At 35.1% G+C, this 21,067-nt stretch overlaps 1 protein-coding gene across 18 annotated transcripts in view; it reads right to left on the bottom strand.

Annotated features, from left to right (window-relative positions):
- The window catches only part of MAP2 (microtubule associated protein 2), a 238,807-nt gene that overhangs the window by 4,516 nt on the left and 213,224 nt on the right, over window positions 1-21,067 (bottom strand). For 17 of the 18 annotated variants that reach the window (XM_080667398.1, XM_080667404.1, XM_080667391.1 and 14 more), the window contains 3 exons: window positions 16,301-16,448; window positions 10,583-10,923; window positions 1,665-1,746 (listed from right to left, as the gene is read on the bottom strand). In XM_080667398.1, the coding sequence (XP_080523524.1) occupies window positions 1,665-1,746; window positions 10,583-10,923; window positions 16,301-16,448 (571 nt within the window). Of the gene's footprint in view, window positions 1-1,664; window positions 1,747-3,999; window positions 4,093-10,582; window positions 10,924-16,300; window positions 16,449-17,739; window positions 17,923-21,067 lie in introns of all 18 variants that reach the window. The other variant, XM_080667396.1, reaches the window with a different exon arrangement.

Genomic DNA, 21,067 nt, shown 5'->3' with positions numbered 1-21,067 from the left:
CCTCTATCCACTGTAACATAAGATATCATAGGGGCTTCTCTTATCTGTATAATAAATAATCTGTGACTGTAGGTGCTGACCTGTTTCCTGCATATTCTCCAAAGATATTCCACATTCCACGGTAACGTTGTGAAAAGCTTGCTGTTGTCAATGATCATTGTGCTAACACTTCTTTATGAATTTACTCATCTGATTCAATTATTACAGAAGAGCTAGATTTAGGATTAGGTGGGAGTCCATGACAATAGTCTTTTATACCAGTAAATATTTCTTTGTCTATGTAAAATTCTTTTGTCTATGTAAAATTTTTCTGTGCATCAAGACCCCAGGTGAATTTGAATAATTGTATACTTACTATCTGGAATTAAAGAATGCAATATTTTCTTTTGTATTCTGGAAAAAAATAGGCAGTGTGACCAAATACCTCAGTCATACTGTTGACAGGGAAGTACAAAGTCAGCTAAGTTTTTGTAGGCTTGAGTTATAGACATGGGAATTGTGAAAACAGGCAGAATGGGGCCATGTCCCTGCTGCCTCATGAATGACAGAGAAGCTAAAGCCAGGGTAGCAGTTCTGAAACTACTAATAGAGATTCCATGTAAGTAATTTTAACTCTTTGACTTGCTTTATGAATACCCCTTGCCAAAGCAAAGCCCGATTTCTAGACATGTTTCTAAGGCATTTATCCATTTTAAATCTTATCCTACCTTTGTCTTTCAACTAATAAATCTTTTTAATAATCTTCTCCTGATCAGCAATCTTATTGGGCTTAATTGTTCTTCCACCTTGTTTCTGATAACATGTGAGACAATGATAAATGGGAACACTCTAATACCTGGTTTAATTAAGATGCTAAGCATAGATGGTTAAAACCAATTGCTTCCTTATTTTATTCTATAATACAATGATATATAAAAATTGTATCAAAATTTCTCAAGAAAATTACAAATTTGATAGTTGTCCATTATTTACATATGAATGAAGGTGGAATTTAGCAAAAATACATGTAATATGTGATACTCAGAAAAACAACTCAAAATATGTTAGAGTCACATTTGAAAGAGGGGAAAAATCCTTAGGAATTAAGAATATAAACTCTACTGTAGAGCACTAGTCTCATGACATATTCTAGAAAATCAAGAGGTCCATGATCAAATACGTTGGAGAAGCATTTATATTCTGCTGAGAATTTACAGATCTTATTGACCTACTAAAGGATCTGAGAAATTCAACAGATAAGTAAAATTCTTCAGCTTTGCTTAACCACAGTGCTTATTTCACTTAACGTAGAAAAATAATCTCATGAAAAATCGTTGGAAATGCTGCTTTAAGTCCATGTAATTATGTATGAATATATGATCCAAAGCATTTTATAGACTATATATTTAGAAAGAGCTGCAATAAGCATGTTGAGTACATAGAGATAAATGTATATTATAATTTTTAACCTGTCCTATGATATATGGCCTATTTTTGGTAATTGAGTTTACTTGTCCAAATGAAGATGTCCAAATTTCTAACTTAAGTTTCTCTATATAAAAGAATTAAGTATCAGGATATTGAAATGTCCTCCCAATTGGGTATTTCACAACAACAAAACCTTTGCCTATCAACTTCTTGAATCCAATGTAATATTTCTCAAACTACTCAAAGCATTTACTTACCTGGCCTGTGGCGGATGTTCTTCAGAGAGCCACATTTGGATGTCACATGGCTTAGGTCGATCTTCTTAGTAACAATCTGTACCTGTGTGAATCACATAAAAATGCTTAAAATAGTTTAGATATGAACAAGCCCCCTAAGTTCATACATAAAATCTAGAAACATGTCCAAACTCACAACACACTACAACATATCCAGGAACCCAAACTGAAGTACATACACACATAGGGCAACATAATCTCCCACATGTCCTCCCACATGTTTGATTGGAAAGAAGGACCCAAGTGAAAGAAAATCCTAAAACAGAAGATTGTATTAGTAGAGAATAGATCATGCCACAAAGGGGACAGAAACACCTCGATTAATAAAGCAAGAATGAAGCCACATCGTGTTAAATCTTTCCATAAGCAAAGAGCCAAGTGAAGAGGTAAATTATTTTTTCAAAAGTGATTTTTACATAAAAGTGACCAACATTGCTCATAGATACAAGAAAAACAGCGTTGCTTTAAGTTACAAGAAGAAAAAAAGCTGTAAACATGCTTTTCTAAAACTTTGTCTTAGCTAAATGGAATTTTTCTTGTGCACCAGATTATTAATGAGAACAGCATTTTCTTTTCTTTTTGTGTTTTGTTGAAATGATTTCCTCTCCCAATATTTAGAATAGTGCTTCTCCAAGTGTGGCTCATTGTCCATTTGCATCAGAAGTATGTGGGGATTACTAAATTGGATGCTGTGGAAATGGGGCCAGGGACTCTGCGTGTTTGAATAAGTGATTCTTCTCTAGAGGAAATTTTAAGATTATTGTTTTGGAAGTTGGAAGCTCACCTGCTTATTTTAAGTTTGTTAGTTATCTCAATTTATCCCTTTTTACTTAGGTATTTTGGGTCCACCTTCTGATCACTTCAAGTTATTTACTTGGACTGGCACTGTTTCTGTGAGAGTACCAGGAGGTGAGACTTACAGTTAGGTAGGCCAACAGGGCAGGGGGCAACCATGTCCATGTAAATAGTGACCCTGAGGCTTAGCCCAGGACTCCTGGAGAAGTCCATCAAACCTTGCTATGGACTTCCCACAACAGGAACATTTTTATGCTCAGTGGATCAACTTTGAACATCAGGTGACAATTCTTGATAGAAGTCACTTGCTCATCTCTCCTTTCACTGCTTGACTCCATCTCTGTCCCGTTGAAGTGCAAGGAGCCAAAAGTTATTAGACAGGTGAGAATTCTGGTTTTTGTACTCTAAATTATTGGAGTCCTGAATGGCCAGAACCTAAAGTTTAGGTGACAGGATCTGGCTTGAGTTTGCCTGTTTCAATTCTGCCTCAACTAAGTTTGAGAGGTATGGATTCATCTTTCCTTTCCTCCCAGGATATTATGTCCACTCAATTTAAGAGACAGGAAATATACCATTAAGACATGTATGCCGGGACTTGAATCCTTTCACTTCAAATTAGATATGACCCATACTTCACCAGTTTTGTGTTATTCAAGGGATTTCTAACTCTCATGAATGATTTAGCTCAAAAGACTGACATCACACACTGGGTATTTTAAACTATATCAGTCTTTGCCTCAGGAGTAATTTAAATGGAGCTAGAAAAGTGTGTGCCCAGGTGACTTTTGCAAGGGAACAGAGACAGCATGAGGAAATACCTTGGGCCAAAGGCCAGCAAACAAAATTGGCAAGTGAAGTGGGTTTTCCGACCCCCTGAAAACCATAGTGCACTCCATTAAGGTTTTGTTTCTTCAAATGAAAGCAAGAAATTTGCTGGTGATCTTAAAGGGAAGAATAAGAAACCCATCACCAAGAATGCAAGGCTGAGAAGCTCCCAGATCAGTGGCTCTCAACCTTTCTAATGCCGTGACCCTTCAATACAGTTCCTCATGTTGTGGTGACCCCCAACCATAAAATTATTTTCGTTGCTACTTCATAACTGTAATTTTGCTACTGTCATAAATCGTAATGTAAATATCTGTGTTTTCCGATGGTCTTAGGCGACCCTACTAGCGGTTCTCAACCTGTGGGTCACGACCCACAGGTTGAGAACAGCTGCTGTAGAGCCCAAGACACAGATATTTACATTACGATTCATTAATACAGTTATGAAGTAGCAACAAAAATAATTTTATGGTTGGGGGTCACCACAACATGAGGAACTGTATTAAAGGGTCGCGGCATTGAAAAGGTTGAGAACCACTGTCCCAGATCAAGGGGACACGTGGCGCAGCAACAAGGCGGAGTGTGTTGGGAAGGAGGCAGGAAAGGAGACAGGGTGCTGGCTGGGCAGATGGCTCCACGCAATCAGGACAGCTTTCTAACAGAAGCTTCTACTTACATTTCCGCCCCCAGCAGAATGTTTGATGTTATCCTTGGAACCACATCTGGACTGAACCTTGCTAAAATCGATCTTCTTGTTTAAAATCCTAACCTAAAAGGAATTGGAGGTAACTTCATTGTGCATTTTTCTTTCAACATGCTGGGTATAGGGAACCAGAAGGGGTAGTGCCAAAAAGGCTCCAAACTCCCTTCCACCTACATAATCATTTAAGAGAAAAATGAACACTGGAACTAAAGAGCAGATCTATAGTATAAAAATGAGCCTCTATTGTTCTGCACTCCCAAGGGCCAAGTGCTCCAGAGCCTTATGTATCCCAGTTGTAGGCAGGTATAATATGGAAGCAATTAGAGGAAGAGAAAATGAAAACTTGGATCATCTGGGAGGAGGAGGCTTCCAATACTTTGGGCAACAGTGAGACTCCGGTTTACTCTATGGAAGGTCCAATAGTTCAGTGTAATTCAGGCCGGGATCCTGAAGGATATGCCAGTGCCCTACCTGCCTCTCTTTAAGCCTGACAGTGTCAGCATCACCATTATAAATCATCTTCACTTAATTGTATTATTGGGTCACATAGCACAGGGTCTAGTGAAGCTACAGGTGAAGGTCCTCATTCATTCAGGGGAAGAACCCCTGGTTTCCTAAGAGGGTCAACAAGGAGGCTCTGGGCCTTCCCTGAAGGCTTGGCTCAGTGGCCTTTTGAAATGCCTCTCTGAAAACTGCTCATAAACAGCCATTGCCCTCGGATGGTGGGTGTGGAAGCATTCTTTCCATTTGCAGAAGGTAGAAAACCAAAGGACTTTAGTTAGCTGACTTGTATTAGGCCATGTAGTCCAGGCCTTGGGTGGGTCCAACAGATTTGAGGTTAGGTGTTTTATTTCTCTTTTCAGGAAGTTCAGTTTTATCTTGAAGACAATAGCAAATCCAGATCTGGAAAGATATTACTCTGGCATAACATACTAATGTGCAAAGTGAAACTCTTGTGACTTCTTTGATGTGTCTTTTGAATTCTGCATGGTGTAGAGGGCAGATAAGCAAAGTTTGCACAGAAAGAAAGGTTTATTTTTGTTGTTTGGTTGGTTCATTTTATTATTTCTAAAGCTACTGTTCTTCCCTTCCCCCAATAGCTAAAGAGAAATCACATTTTCAATGCTTTATGGGACAGTTTATCCTCTTATTTTTTTTAAAAAAAGCTAAATAAATTTATCTTAGATATACAGCTGTGTTACATCTAGTATTACATCTCTTGATCTTTTAAAAAAGGATAAAAATATCAAGAGGACATGAATCCTAACTATTTTTAACTAGACAAAGCTTAAATCGCTTTGCCTGCCCAACTAACACTGACAAGATAGCTGTCCCTTATAGGGAAATATCATTGGCAACTCTCATTGACAGCCCAAGGGAAGGGCCTCTTGTCAAAATCTGAATTCAGAAGACGTGATGATTGGGCCACACTTTAGGGCATAATAAAAATTCCAGTTTCATAAGAGGGGGTATATCACAAAGTCTATATCTAACAATAAGTGTAGTTGTAAGCTAAGAATTTCATATAAACTATGATACACATACCTTTGAGTCAATAAAGACCATTACATTTCAAACCACAAAAGTGTATTTTAGAAAGAAAATAATTTTTATTTATTATGCCTAATAATACTTTTAATTTTTTTCCATGAAGATCTAATTATTTGGCAATGAAATAGAATTCATCTAAGCCAGTTTTTTCTCTCATCCTTAGGAATATACAGGATCTCATACTGCATTAACAAATTTTAAATTAGAGATCATTAGAGTACCAATCAAGCCACTCATTACAAAGTGATCACAAGCCAAATGTTAAATCTGATTAACATGCTGCAAAAATGGAAATTCTAAACTTGGCTGCAAGAATCTGACTCTAACATTTAATCAACTTTTTGACAATTTTTATGATTGCCAAAACAAGTTATTCAAACCCAAAGGGATCACACACATTGCTAGCATTATTTAGAGATAATTTAAATCTTAAAATCTTAAAACACATTTTAACTTTTATTATTTTCTTTTATCCAAAGTTTTACTTGCACTATTAATGCAAATGGTGTGAAATGAAAGAGAGGCAATTTTTTCTCCTGCATACTTTACAGTGGAAGTGAAATCAACTGTATCATCTTCCTAAAGCTCTGCCTTATTCAAAATTCTCACCAACTCCCTATTTCCAATTAAATGCATCAACGTTTCTCAGCCAGGCAACTGGGGTTCTCAGCAAATCTGATTTTTGAGGCCTCTCTTAATATTTTACATTTTGGGCCAGACTGTGTTTACACTTTCAAGTTCATCCCCATGCTTTCATTATGTTATTATCTCTTGCTAGTAGAACCTTTAACAGATCATCTTTCAAGGTTCAGCCACTGGGAGAATGGCAAAAAAGGATTTCAGTATCATAGGAAAATATTGGTGACTTACTTGCACACATAGTTGACAAATTACTATCATATTCTGAGGCAAACCATAGATATGAAATCTAAAAGTGACCTTATAGTCTATTTATTTTTTATTTTTGTTAATCCTCACCTGAGGATATTTTTTCATTGACTTTTAGGGAGAGTGGAAAAGAGAGAGAAAGACAGAGGGAAACATCGATGTGAGAGAAACACATTGATTGGTTGCCTCCTGCACGTGCCCGACCAGGGCTCGGGCTGGGGAGGAGCCTGCAACCAAGGTATGTGTCCTTGACCAGAACTGAACCTGAGACCCTTTGGTCCTCAGGCTGATACTCTACCCACTGAGCCAAACCAACTAGGGCATAGTCTATTTAAATGAGATGGTGCTATATAAAAAAACAGGTATTATTTTGTTGCTTCTATTCTACAGATTAAGAAATCTGAGGACATAAGAGGTCAGTATCTAAGGTCATACAAAATTTAATAGAAAAGGGGGTCCAAGAACTCAGCTCTTGCATCCTGGTGCAATATTCCTTTTTTTTAAATTTTTTTTATTGATTAAGGTATTACATATTTGTCCTCATCCCCCCATTACCTTCCCAAACCCAAGAAGCTAGAAACAATCAGAAAGGATATATGCACCCCTATGTTCATAGCAGCACAATTTACCATAGCTAAGATCTGGAAACAGCCTAAGTGCCCATCAGCAGATGAGTAGATTAAAAAACTGTGGTACTTCTGGTGCAATATTCTTTAAGACAATATTTACTGTGGTCTAAACAGGGTAAGTTTCTTTGGGTAACAACTGTAATGACATTAGGCATTCACACTTATTCAACAGTCACTAGAAAGAATGCATCTCACCATGCATATAAAATACTACAGTCATTCTACTTTCGAAAAATATTTTATTGAGCATCTACTGTATACTGAGAACAAGATGGTCCTCATCCCTAGTTTTATAGAGCTTATGGTCTAGTAGGTGAGACAAGATCAGCATTAAATAACTACACAATGGAATGCTTAATTACAAATGTGGTGAGAAGGACTGGCTACAGTATGGAGTGTATATTCAGAGGAAAGAAAAGATGAAGAGAAACCATTTAATAACTACTGCAGTGACATCAACAAGAGATAACGTAACCTGTGCTATAGTGGTGCACAACGTATTAAGAGCTATTTGGGGCACCAAATCATTAGTTCTTCAAGATGTCCAGGATATGGGATGAGGAAAAGGGAGATGAAAAGATGACTCAGATTTGTGATTTGGCAATAGAGTTCTATTATTTGAGTAAGTGTAATAATATTAAAAAGAAAATAATTCAGTGTGAACCTTCCTTGCTCTTCCTAGAACCTGCAAGGTCTGCTTCCCCCTTCTGGGCCTTTGCATGTGTAATTTATTCTGCCTGAAATACTCTTCCCCAGTTCTTCATATGGCTTATTCCTTCACTTCCTGGAGTCTTTATTCAACACCATGTTCTTAGGCCTTTCCTACTCATCCTATCACAAGAAGCCCTATACGCCAGATGTGGGTAATGGGAGAATTTCTATTTCTTATTTTGTGAAAACGTAATTTCCCCTCAAAGTATCCTAAGCCTTTTCCTTGGCTTTATTTTTATCCTTCATACTTAGTGTTTTCTTACATATGTTTTTTAATACTTGGGGGGGGGGCTTTCTTTTCCTTCTAGGATATAAATTTCATGAAAGTAAGAATTTCAAGAATTGTTTTATTCAGTTATGTTTTTAGTACCTAGAACATAGTATAACACTTAATAGGTACTGAATAAATTATTGAGTAAATATATGTGCTACTTTGAGTTTCTGAGTTGTTTTAAGGATGCCAAGGTTGATATTAGAATTAATATTTTATTATTGATCCTTGATACTATCTGTAGGAATTCACAAGTTAGCTAACTAGTCTCTATTTTAAAACCTTGATTTTTAGAATTATTTAAAAATAATTTGTCAATTGTAGGAGAATATAAAAATATGATAAAAATGAAGCATAACTTTTCAAATTTAATGGTCTCAGTTTTTCAGTAGTGTATTCATGCAACACAATTTGCATTAAATTATTTCATATAACTATGTTAGAAGTTCAGAAGCTTCAAATTTCAATCCTGATGTGATAAAACCTAGGCTTGGAGATGAATGCTAAATAAAATTACTATTTCATGTTGTGCAACAAAGGGTTAAAGCAAAAAAACAACAACACAAAGACTAAGGTATATAAAATTGCATACTTTGTAGACAAGTGATTATTTATTAAAAGGTACAGAACCTGACTTTATAGTGCAGCCATTAAAAGTTGATATCAGAAGCCCTATATGCCAAATGTGGTTAATGGGAGAACTGCTGTTTCTTATTTTGTGAAAATATGAAAGTTAGACTATAAGAAGCTGAATACCTCTGATATTTAATGTTCCTTAATTATCTTCTCGAAGAGATAGAAATTAGACTGTTTTATTTCTAGAATGTAAGGATACTTCTTAGGTTCTAGTATAATGGATTTATGTAAATAAACGTTTAAAAAAGATGCTAGGGTAACACCAACTAGAAAAGTAATAGGCTGAAAAATTCTACAAGAGTCTTTAAGTCAAAGATGAGTACTGTTCAACAGGAGTTCCTTGCTTGGAGATGCCTCTATCTTTAGCCCAGCTGACCTGAAAATGACTGACTGATCCATGCATGAAGTATATAATTCACAAGAAATCTATCAAATCCATAGAAATGGCCTTGTAGAAGTCATGATCCACCTAAGTTCTCTATCCTGGCAGCAAATACGTATTCATATGGTTCTTACCTGTAAATTATGGCCTTGTGAAACTACCCCATTAATAACTTTCAACTATCATAAAGGTAAAACAATTATGCAGTGTATACTAATCTTCATAAGACTGATTAAAAACAAGAAACCTGTCAAAACACCTACGCATATTTCATACAAATCAATGTGCCTATCAGAAATACATAGAAAAGGTATAAAGTGTCATTCTGTGAGTTGTTTGCCTAAATGTTTTTATGCCATGCATTTAGAGAAATTATTTTCCCTAACTTTGTTTAATCAAGTAACTGTTTTTTTAAAAAGTAATGTTATTTATTCTAAAATTTAGATTTAATGTAGATTAGGGAGCTAACTACATTTAGATAGTTTCAAATCAATGAACTTAATAAGATAGTCTTACCTTGTCTTAAGTTAAATTAGCCCAAGATCACTGTCTACACTGAATCCAGGATTATATATATTCTTTCCAATAGAGTGAATTTGTTTCAGCTAAAAAAGATGAACTTTATTGCTTCTATCAGTCTCCTCATATCTTCAGCTAGGTTATCTATGACATTAGGCATTGATTTGCCTCACTGAACTAAGCCATTGAGCAGAACAGCCTCTTGCCAATAAAAGACAGGACTTTAAAAGGAAAGATGATGGCTAAGAGCACAAAACCAATACATCTAGAAGAGCAAAAAATGTACAAATGGGGGTAAATAATAAGGCTTCTCAACTTGAAAAGTTGTTGAATTACCAAGACAATTAATCTTAAATAGGATTCTAGTACAACAATTGTATTCATCAAAACCATATAGAACTGTCTATTTATTATCAACATGAATATTTGCCCTTTGCAATGTTCGGGCAACATCAGCCAGAGAAGAAACTTGGTAAAGCATGGTCTGATTTGGAGTGAACATGAGGAAATGGTAAAAGATGTCATAAGAAATCCTTGGGGAAGAAGGAAGGAGGTGAAAAGTGGAATCACTAAAATATAGTCAAATGAGCTCACAGTCAGGATCTAAAATAGAACGCTGTCAATTTATATCAGAAATGCAATTTTAATCTCTCAAGTTAAAATCCATAAGGTAATAGAGATACTTTTAGAAAAGATCTGTTAGGCAAATAAAAGTTTCTCTTATACGGTCACAACAATTTTTATCCAATAGTAACCAGAAGAAATAAGTATGTCAGGTGATTTTCATTATGTTTTATACGCTAGCTTTCTCGGATAAGTTTCAAACTCTTGGCAATAAATCATAACCAGTAACTCCACCTCCCCCCCCCTTTTTTTGTAAGAACTGTTAAGTTATAATATGAGGAAGGCATCATAATAATTAGTGGGATTTTGTATCTGGCAGCAAATACGTATTCATATGGTTCTTACCTGCCCCCCTTTAGGCTGGTATTTAATGTTGTCTGTTGATCCGATTTTAGACTTAACATTCTTCAGGTCTGGCAGTGGTTGGTTAATAAGCCGAAGCTGCTTAGGAGTGGCAGGAGACTTTGGAGGGGTACGGATGATGGCAACTTTCTTCTCACTGGGAACCAAGATGGCAGATTTGGGAGTTCCTGGTGTGTGAGGGGTCCTGGGATAGCTAGGGGTTCCAGGAGTGCCTGGGGTGCGTGAAGAGTAGCTTGGTGGGGTGCCAGGAGTGATAGCAGTTGATCCAGGGGTAGTAGGTGTTGAAGTGCCACTTTTTCCTGCTCTGCGAATCGGCTCTGACCCTATATGAACAAATAAAAAGCAAAAATTCAGCATTAAAAATCTCTCCTCAACGTATCCTTCTTCTCATAATTGTTAGAATTTACAATGCATTAAGTTTCTGAAGTATTTAGAGTATCTATGAATCACAATGCTAAAAAATGTAAGCCTCCTCTTTTAGGATCATTACCTGGTACATGATCATTTTTGAACATGCATTGCTGTCAATGCAAGAATAAAACTTGAGTTTTCCTGATTTGTTCTTCTTACTAGTAATTATATTATGAATGTGTCAAAAACTGTTTTTTACCTGAGTAATCATTAAGGCATATGGATCTGCCATTAGTTGCAAAAGGAGTCTGCCCTTAATCTTATGTGGGTCCATATTTACTGAAGTTCCCTCAAATAGTATGCAGACCATTGTTCTGTGCAGCAAGTTCATCCTGAAATCCAGGTGGACATTCAGTGTAAAACTGTGACCTAAATCACATACCTTTGGACTATGTAGAAAATTATCTCCTGAATTATGTTTCAATGGTATCCTCTCATCTTATATTGAAGAGCACTGTGAGTTGCAAATGTGTTTATTGAAAGCCATTCAATGATGTCAGACATTGTCTACAATATCATGTATTTTCTTTATAATGAACGTTGTCTTAGTACTTAATACCAAAAAAGTCCATTTATCTCCTTAGAAAAGTAGGATGTTTTTAACATTATATTCACAGTAAATCTTGTATCTGATTGTGTTTTCTCCTCTACCTTCATTTCTAGTTTGGTAATTTGAAGTCAAATCAATAATCTCTCATGGTCAATTATTCAGGATATTTCAAGATATAATTTTTTTTTGGCCTCAACTTGACTTTACCCTCATGTTATCATTTGACTCCTTTTTCCCATTTCTTTTTCTTTTTAAAAAAATATATTTTATTGATTTTTTACAGAGAGGAAGGGAGACGAATAGAGAGCTAGAAACATCGATGAGAGAGAAACATCGATCAGCTGCCTCCTGCACACCTCCTACTGGGGATGTGCCCGCAACCAAGGTACATTCCCTTGACCGGAATTGAACCTGGGACCTTTCAGTCCACAGGCTGATGCTCTATCCACTGAGCCAAACCTGTTAGGGCCCTTTCTCCCATTTCTTATACTATATTTGTCTCATATTATCTTTTAAAATGTATGTTGAATGACATTTCAAATTTTTTTTTGAAAGAATAATGATATAAATAAAAGTATACCTTACAAATTTCGAAACATTTTTGTGAACACCAAAATACCAATCAACCAACTAAACAAACAAAAACAAACCACAAAAAATACAATAGTTAGAGGGACCTCTTATTATCCCTAATTTAAAAATGAGGACATTGAGGCTCATTTACCCAGACAATATTAAATTCTAAGTCAGATATGATACTTAGCTTCTTAATATTTGTTTAAGTTTTTCTTTTTTTAATATTTTTTTTTATTGATTTTAGAGAGGAAGGGAGAGGGAGAGAGAGATAAAAACATCAACGATGAGAGAGAATCATTGATCGGCTACTTCCTGCAGGCCCGCTACTGGGGATTGAGCCCACAACCCAGGCATGTGCCCTGACTGGGAATTAAACCCTGATCTACTGATTCATAGATCGTCACTCAACCACTGTGCAACATGCACCAGCTGGGCTGTTTATCTTTTTCTTAACATAAAATATTTTCTCTTAAAATAATACATTGATTTCATTTATAGACCACTTATTTACATTATTTACATTGATTATACAAACTCTTTTACTTTTTTTGTATTTTATAGAAAGGACATGATTTTTATTTTTTACTACTGAGTATGTGGTACTTTGTAAAAATCAATGAATCTTCTAGAAAAATCCTGCAGAGATGATAAAGATATGACTCATTAAGTTTGAAACCAATGAAGTGAAAAGGACAGTCATCTAATGGAATTGACCATTGTTGCAGGAAGGTCTTCCTGAGAAGGGGAACAATTAATATTTGCTTAAATATTTACAAGTAGTGAGCTCCACAGAGCTTCTGAGACAATTGTGATGTACAGAGCTACTCATTGGTCTAGGTTTAATCTCCTGGAGAAACAGAACAATTTTATTCCTTCTTTCAGTGAACAGTTTTCACATATCAATTAAAAGTTGCCCTTTCAATTTGGTTTTGTAATATAAGGACAAAACAGGTAAACTCTTCAACTGACAATATGAAATGAGGTATGAAGAGACTGAAGTGATAAATTAGTGTGCACTCTGTGATTTTTATTGCTTTCAACAAAATTGTATTTTGAGACCAGGATGATACAACCACACCCAACTTGCCTGTAGCTTCTTTTCTACAAAGCTTGTTTATGACCAAGTTTTTTGTTGTTTTTTTTTAAAAATATATTTTATTGATTTTTTACAGAGAGGAAGGGAGAGGGATAGAGAGTCAGAAACATCGATGGGAGAGAAACATCAATCAGCTGCCTCCTGCACACCCCCTACTGGGAATGTGCCCGCAACCAAGGTACATGCCCTTAACTGGAATCGAACCCAGGACCCTTCAGTCTGCAGGCCAACGCTCTACCCACTGAACCAAACCGGTCAGGGCTGACCAAGTTTTTGATGCAGGCTTGAATCAATCACTATGTCCTTCTGAAGAACTTTATTTCTGCCTCAAATGTTTTCTCTATGACTTCCTCACCTCCAAATAACTCAGGTCTTTGAGGGAGAGGGATCTTCTCTGTATTATTTGTCACTGTACCCAGCATGGGTACCTTTCACAGAATCTGAACACAGGAGATATACAATATATTTTCTTTTTTAAATGGTACGAATTGGGTTCAGAATTGGTCCAAGTGTGCTGAGGTGTTTGTTTTTGTTTGTTTGTTTGACTTTATAGAAATTAAGCTGATGTAATATTTTGGATGTGAATAACAATTTTTACTAAAGATATTTTTAAAAATAAGAGTCATCGCTATACTTTTAGAAAAAGGCTTTCAGCTTTGGAAAACTAAAGAATAAAGTTTTTGGTTACATCTGGAGAATGAGGGGGGAAATCACTAATATGCCATTAACACTGCTGTTCAATAGATATAATCAATTTTTATTGCAATAAGTGATGTTCTAGTCATCAAAATGACAAATTTGCGTGTTTATATGTTCTGACATTTAAAAAGGTTAAATTTAAGATACTAAAACAACTAAAAAGGGGTGGGAGGGGGTGAGAGAGGTCAATGGGGAAAAAGGGGACATACATAATACCTTCAACAATAAAGATTAAAAACATTAAAATATTTACAAGTTACTTTATTAAATGGCACTCCTATTTATCTTGTCAGCTCCTCAATGACAATGTCTGTTCCTCCTTTTGGGCTAAATGAACTTCCGGTATAGCATTGTTACTTTCAAATCTTTACAATAGCTGTACCAACTGCCAGAATATTCTTGTGTGCAGTTAAAAAGATGACAGGCAAATCACACTCTTCTAATTGTCCCTGTGCCTTTTAGCTATTGCTATGTGGAGATAAAACAAACCCTTTCCTTAGAGTATCAGTTATGTTCATTATCAAATAATACAATGCAACATGCTTGTGTAAGTACAGTTAGAAAGTCAAAATGGAATTGACTCAGAACAAAAAAGCAATTTATATGCAGATACATTTTAAAGGGTAGAGCACAGTAGCTTGAAGTTGTGGATTTATGAAGGAAGTACCATTTGTTTCCATAGCAACAAATAGAAGCAGGATTCATGGTATGCATTTGGGGAGCACTTGATAACATTTGTCTTGTCTTAACATCCCCAGGGTTATACCCAGTTCCGACTCCAGATATCTGGAGCTGAAGTCTTTTCTCTGGAGATGACTAACTCTTAAATGCATTCTTCCAATTTCTTTTGAATACTTTATTTTTGCTAAGGAAAAAAGAGTTTTAATGCTTTCAAAGTGTTCCTAGCACATATTTCAAAGGATGTTAATACTTCATGAAGCTAAATGATGTAGAGCACAATTGCTCTAATTATAACAAACATTTTCATTGTAGACAAAAGCACTGTTTAAATGTCATGCAAAATAGTCGCATTTCAAGTGGGCTAATTACTAAAAATTAAAAAAAGAAGTGGTGAAGTCAACTATAATGTGATAGAAGTGGCAATTTCCACCATTTTGTAATAGATTTTAATGACAGATACTATTTTTCAAATGTTTCCACCATTTTGTAAGGATTTTTAAGTTACAGAGATATTGTACTATTTCCCAAGGGATTCTATAGAGCAATTCTCTGGAACTATTTCTTCCAAATAAATATAGAGGAGACATTATGAGGACAGGTTGTGAAATGATCAGTGGGCTGACAGCCAAGTTCAACCACTTACTAGCTGTATAGCATTGGACAAGTTACCCTCTCTAAAAGGTCAGTTTTCTCATTAGAAGATTTAATGAGGTTATTAATACCTAACCATTAGCTTTGTTAATTAAATTGCGTGGAAAATGTGTCTTAAGATTTTAGTATCTCCGCCCTAACCAGTTTGGCTCAGTGGATAGAGCGTCGGCCTGCAGACTGAAAGGTCCCAGGTTCGATTCCGGTCAAGGGCATGTACCTTGGTTGCGGGCACATCCCCAGTAGGGAGTGTGCAGGAGGCAGCTGATCGATGTTTCTCTCTCATCGATGTTTCTAGCTCTCTATCCCTCTCCCTTCCTCTCAGTAAAAAATCAATAAAATATATTAAAATAATATTTTAGCATCTCCATGTCTCAATAAATGGAAGCCATTTTCGGTGTAATAGAAACATATTTGTGAAAGTAATCTGAACCCAGGCTTTACTAGACAGTCTTGGTAGCAACACAACATATAAGTAGATAATGAATGATTAGAACATTTTTATAGTCTTTACATACACTGTGATAACTATCAATCAGTACATGATGGGCCATCAGTCTAAAGAAACTGAAGCTCTGGCACAGAGCATGCTCTGTTTTCAGCCTGATTGGAAGGCAAATTCTTAACAAATTGAGCAGGATCCTAGGTTTTGATTGTTGACTTTCCAGTGACATTTTAAGGTTAAGTTTCAATAGTTATATATTTTCTAAACACCTGACTACAAGTTTTCTTAATTACTTCTTTCAAATTTATTTTTACACTAAACGTGAAAGAAGAGGGTAATATATTCTGAGAAAAACAACTTTGTCCCAATCCCATTTAATAACAAAGCAGTATGTACTCATTTCCTCCATGAATCGTTTTGACTCAAACAGCTCTTAGGACCCATTAGCAGTCTGGATTTCCTGATCCTTAGGACAAATGCAATCTGATTTTAAAGCACATTTTGACAAATGTAAAGTATAAATACATAAGTTCTGCTCTACTTATGGGATTTTAGAAACATGATTAGAAAGGAAGACAAATTAAAATAACCTACTAGTGGTCCGCCGTGCTGAAGAGGAGAAGGAACTGTTGAGAGAGAAGGAGTTCTCATCTCTGTCTCCCGATACAGCTCTCCGAGGAGGGAGGATGGAGGAGGGTCTTGGCAGAGAAGAGCGCTTTTCTGGGCTCTTGATTACTCCATCCTGATGCAGGGGGAGGGGGAACAAAAGGACATTGGGTTCTTGTGAACCTTTATTTTTAATTATACAAGGTGATTGATTACATTGCTCTGGCTATTTTTCCTCCTGTGCTGATAGATTAATTTCTTTAATACACACTACTGAATTTCACATGCTTATAAGCATTTCTATTTCAAAACTTAGAATTCATATTTGCCTAGAGGTTTTTTAAAAATGGATTACTTTGGATTTAGTGTTAATAATTGCTTATGAAGTTCCAATCCTAAATGATAATATAGGCAAAATGAATTTACTCAGGTAATTTTAGTGAATTAATAATTTTACTGAAAAATCTACATTAGTGTGATAATTTATTAATCAGAAAGGAATGGCAGTAGGGCATTGCATGCATAATATTCCTAATAATGACCCTTGCATACATTGTGCACTTACGTCATAGGAAATGGAAGCACTTTATATCCACTTATGATTTAATTCTCAACACAAAAATCATATGCATTTTTTAGCCAAGGAGACAGGCTTAATCAGCTTATATAATTTTTTTCAAATTGGTAGGGAACAGAGGTTAGTATTAAATCCTGATGTGTCTGATATCAAATCCAAACTCTCTACTGTATTATCTATATATACAAACGCCTAAGCGACCATCCGATTGTTTGACCGGTAGCTATGATGCGCACTGACCACCAGGGGGCAGACGCTCAACACATAGGCATGGAAACATGGAACAGACTGATGAATCTCAGAGGGAAGATGGGAGAGGGGAAGGTGGGAAGAGATTAACCAAAGATCTTATATGCATACTAGAGGCCCAGTACATGGATTCGTGCACCAGTGGGGTCCCTCCCTCAGCCTGGCCTGCGGGGATTAGGCTGAAACTATGCACCTGGCCTCCAAGATCCCTTGAGGGGTCCCAGATTGTGAGAGGGTGCAGGGTACTATAATTTGGTATTATTAGATTATGCAATATACTAGTATATATTAGATTATATATATAACATGCTACATGCAGTATGTTTAATAAATTTTGTTTGCATTTGAAATTTTATTAAATTTCAAATAAATTATAAATTAATAATGGATGGTATACCTAGAAAAAGACATTTTCTAGTTTTTTTTAATGGTTAGACTATTCATAGCTACTCAAGCTTTTAATTTGTATTTATTTTTCATAAAGGTCTATTATTTATATGTCACCCCTGTCAGAATTTAAAGTGTTTGCTTTCATTCATTTATTGAATCCTGTCCTATAACCTTTTCCCAAATTATATTCCTTTCTGCGCCTTTGACTGACCTGCTGCCTTACCTTGTTCCCTGATTCTGAGTATGGCAAACGGTCTGTGGAGCCCGCTGAGGAGGGCTGTATTAAAAAACTGTCAGAAAATGTAGTCCTTTTAGTCGGACTAGGGCAGGCTGAGCTGCATCTTGGGGACTTTGTGTTACCCTGTAAGGCAGGAATCTTTGACAAGGTAGAATTCTAGCCATGAAAGAAAACAAACAAAAGCACAAATAAACCAAACTATGAAATAAATGGAAAATTTAAAAATGTATAAACTTATAAAAATTAAATGTATATTTTTAATAAGAACACATGATAAATGGTTATAAACGATGACAGAGATGTATATTTATATGAGAATGAGAGATTTTCATTGAACACCTCCTTTTAATTTAGGAATATTCATATATGAGAATACAGATTAAAATATTCTTTATGCATTCTACGTAAAAGTCTCTGATTAATCCGTAGATCTTACATGATACTCTCTTAGATGATACTATCTTGTGAGTTTGTTGGAAATGTTCCTTTGATAAACACAGCTCTTAAGATGTATATATAACTAATATCGTGGTCACATTTCAAGAACTTTAGAACAAGGTATAAGTCTGGCCGGTGTGGCTCAGTGGTTGAGCGTCGACCTATGAACCAGGAGTTCAAGGTTAGATTCCCAGTCAGGGCACATGCCCAGGTTGCAGACTCGATCCCCAGTGGGTTGTATGCAGGAGGTAGCCAATCAATGATTCTCTCTCATCATTGATGTTTCTATCTCTCTCCCTCTCCCTTCCTCTCTGAAATTGGAAAAAAAAAAGAACAAGGCATATTTAAAATCTAATAAGTAAAATATTTTTAAGTTGAGAAAATATATATTTTAGATTATATACATTGATTTCATCAGAAAACTGCAGAGTTTATATATATGTTTATTTTATGAGTAAAATGCATACTGGGGATTAAGTTATGCCATAAAATTCATAACATTTTCATTCATGGACCACAGTTTGTATGATGTGTTATAAATTCCAAACATGAAAGTCAGCACTGAAGAGACTGCCCACAAAAATCCAAGACTGAATTTGTAGGTGTTGATAACACAGGGGGAGACTGTGGGCAAATTTAAGTAAATGGGTTGGATGCCAATGGTTTTGAAAATAAGCTATGCTGGCATGCCCCATGTCTCTTGGGAAACTCTATTAAATATGCAGACAAGTATGACAAAGCCAAGGATATCTTATCTTCAAATAATTAATATGATTTAGTTGTTTAAAAATAGCACTTGAAACAGATTTTTTAATCGCAAGTTTATAGCTTCCACAGCCACTTTAACAGGCAGAACTTGTCACTGGTTGCACAATTCACTTCCTGTTTTACAGAGCCCGCACCTTGTCTGGGAAGTGTTAACTGGGTCAGCAGAAGTCATTTTTTAATTTTTATTGATGCTACCCACAAAATAGTGAATTTCAAAAGTGTGAATACAGGAAAGAAAAATGAGTGACTGAATTGCCACAAATTATAAAAGAAAACTATTAATCTGATGCTAAAAACAAAACCAAAATAAAATGAACAAACAAAAAATCAAAATGAAATGAAGGTTTATAGGTCAGGCTCACAATAAAGGTCAATTGAAAAATCAGAGATAACTGTTCTGATGGGTGTACTGAATATCAGAGAAAAATAAAAGTTTATCTTAGGGTTTTAAGGAACAGAAAAAAAAAATGAGGTTACAAGGGAAGGAAAAAGAGGGATGTTAAATGAAAAACAGCTGGAAAGAATGGTGGTCTAATTTTCCTCAGAAAAATGAGATGGGTATTTACAAGGGAAAAAGGTTCATTTTGTGTCAGAAGATGTATACGGTTTCTGTCTTAAGTGTAAGCATTGAATGCCAATTCCTGTTGAATTATTCAAAGGCAAAGGCACTTTAAGAAAATTTCCTAAACATTTTTCAAACAATGTACACTGAACCATTCTTTCCCTAATGGGGGAAAGCTCAAATTTACTTTCCATATCTGCTGCCAAAGATTTGCACCTTTCAAATAATAATAATAATAATGATAATAATAATAATAATAATAGCAACTATCACTGTTAAATACTATGTTCTAGGCACTATTTTATAAAATTACTATATTTAATGTTTACAATTAACTTATGAAATAGGAATTTTTACCCCTTCCATTATTTTTGGAAAATGAAGACACAGGGAGAAAAGATAATATAGTTAATATTGGACCTGGTCTGTTCTAGCCCAGTTCTTAAACACCACAACTGACTAGTTGCTCATCAGAAGCAGAAGGTGAAGACATACAAATCTTAAAATCACAGTGTTTTCAAAATAAACACTAATATTTACCAAAGCAATAAATAGATTCTTTTGCTTGCCATATGTTCAAGACTATATCTGAAAACATCTATATAAAAATTAAATAAATATATATCTATTTATGTTTTTATCAACATAAAGCTCCTTGTGTTCAGGATTATATAAAAGTCTGGCTATTATTAAAAATGAATTCCTATTTTTTACAATAAATAAAAAGTGGAAGTCTAAAATCTTACTTGTTTTTAAAAAGCTAAACAAAGAATTGTGATTCACATATCATACATGTTGGCTGAGAACACTGTGATATGTTACTAATTAACATCATTCAAATGATCTGTTGTAACTTTAGGATTTTATTAGTACTCTTTACAATTTTTCTTTCAATAAGAAAAGTCATGTTGACTTTGGTCTTTTGAAAGTTTTAAAAATATGGTTAATAATATAAAGTACACAAAATAAAAACTAAAAAAGATTTTAAACATATAAAGAAGTTAAATATCATCAATACAAGCAAATTAGAACAATAAGATACTTCATCTTCATAACTTGAGAAATATAGAAAAAGTATAGGAATAGCCAGTAACCATGGTGAACGTGGGCGCTTTTATATACGCCTGGACATAAAAGTCAGTAGAATCTTAATGGAGGACAATCTGACAACCTTGATCAAAAACTTTAAATATGGACCTTCTTCTTGAAACAATAATTTCACTTCAGGAAATGCACAGGGATGCATTTGTAGGATTTAGCAAAAAATGATTTCTGCATAGTAATATGGCTAAAAAATAACAAAAAATAGTGTGAATAATAGGGAGTTAAGTATATACTATGAATAAATAAAATGCAATGTGATATAGTCATTAAGATAATGAATAAGAATGTTCAGTGACATGGAATTCTGTTTACTGTTTAATTAAACAATTGATACATTGTGCTTTTGTTATTAAACCTATAAATGTGTAGAAAAAAACAAAGAGTTTACATCAAAATGGTAACTGTAGTTGTCTTTAGATAAGGGGATTA

Source organism: Plecotus auritus, assembly GCF_963455305.1.
Source record: "Plecotus auritus genome assembly, chromosome: 5".
Taxonomy (NCBI): Eukaryota; Metazoa; Chordata; class Mammalia; order Chiroptera; family Vespertilionidae; genus Plecotus; species Plecotus auritus.
Note: the sequence above shows the minus strand (reverse complement) of the source record. Positions and strands in the feature narration are given on the sequence as shown.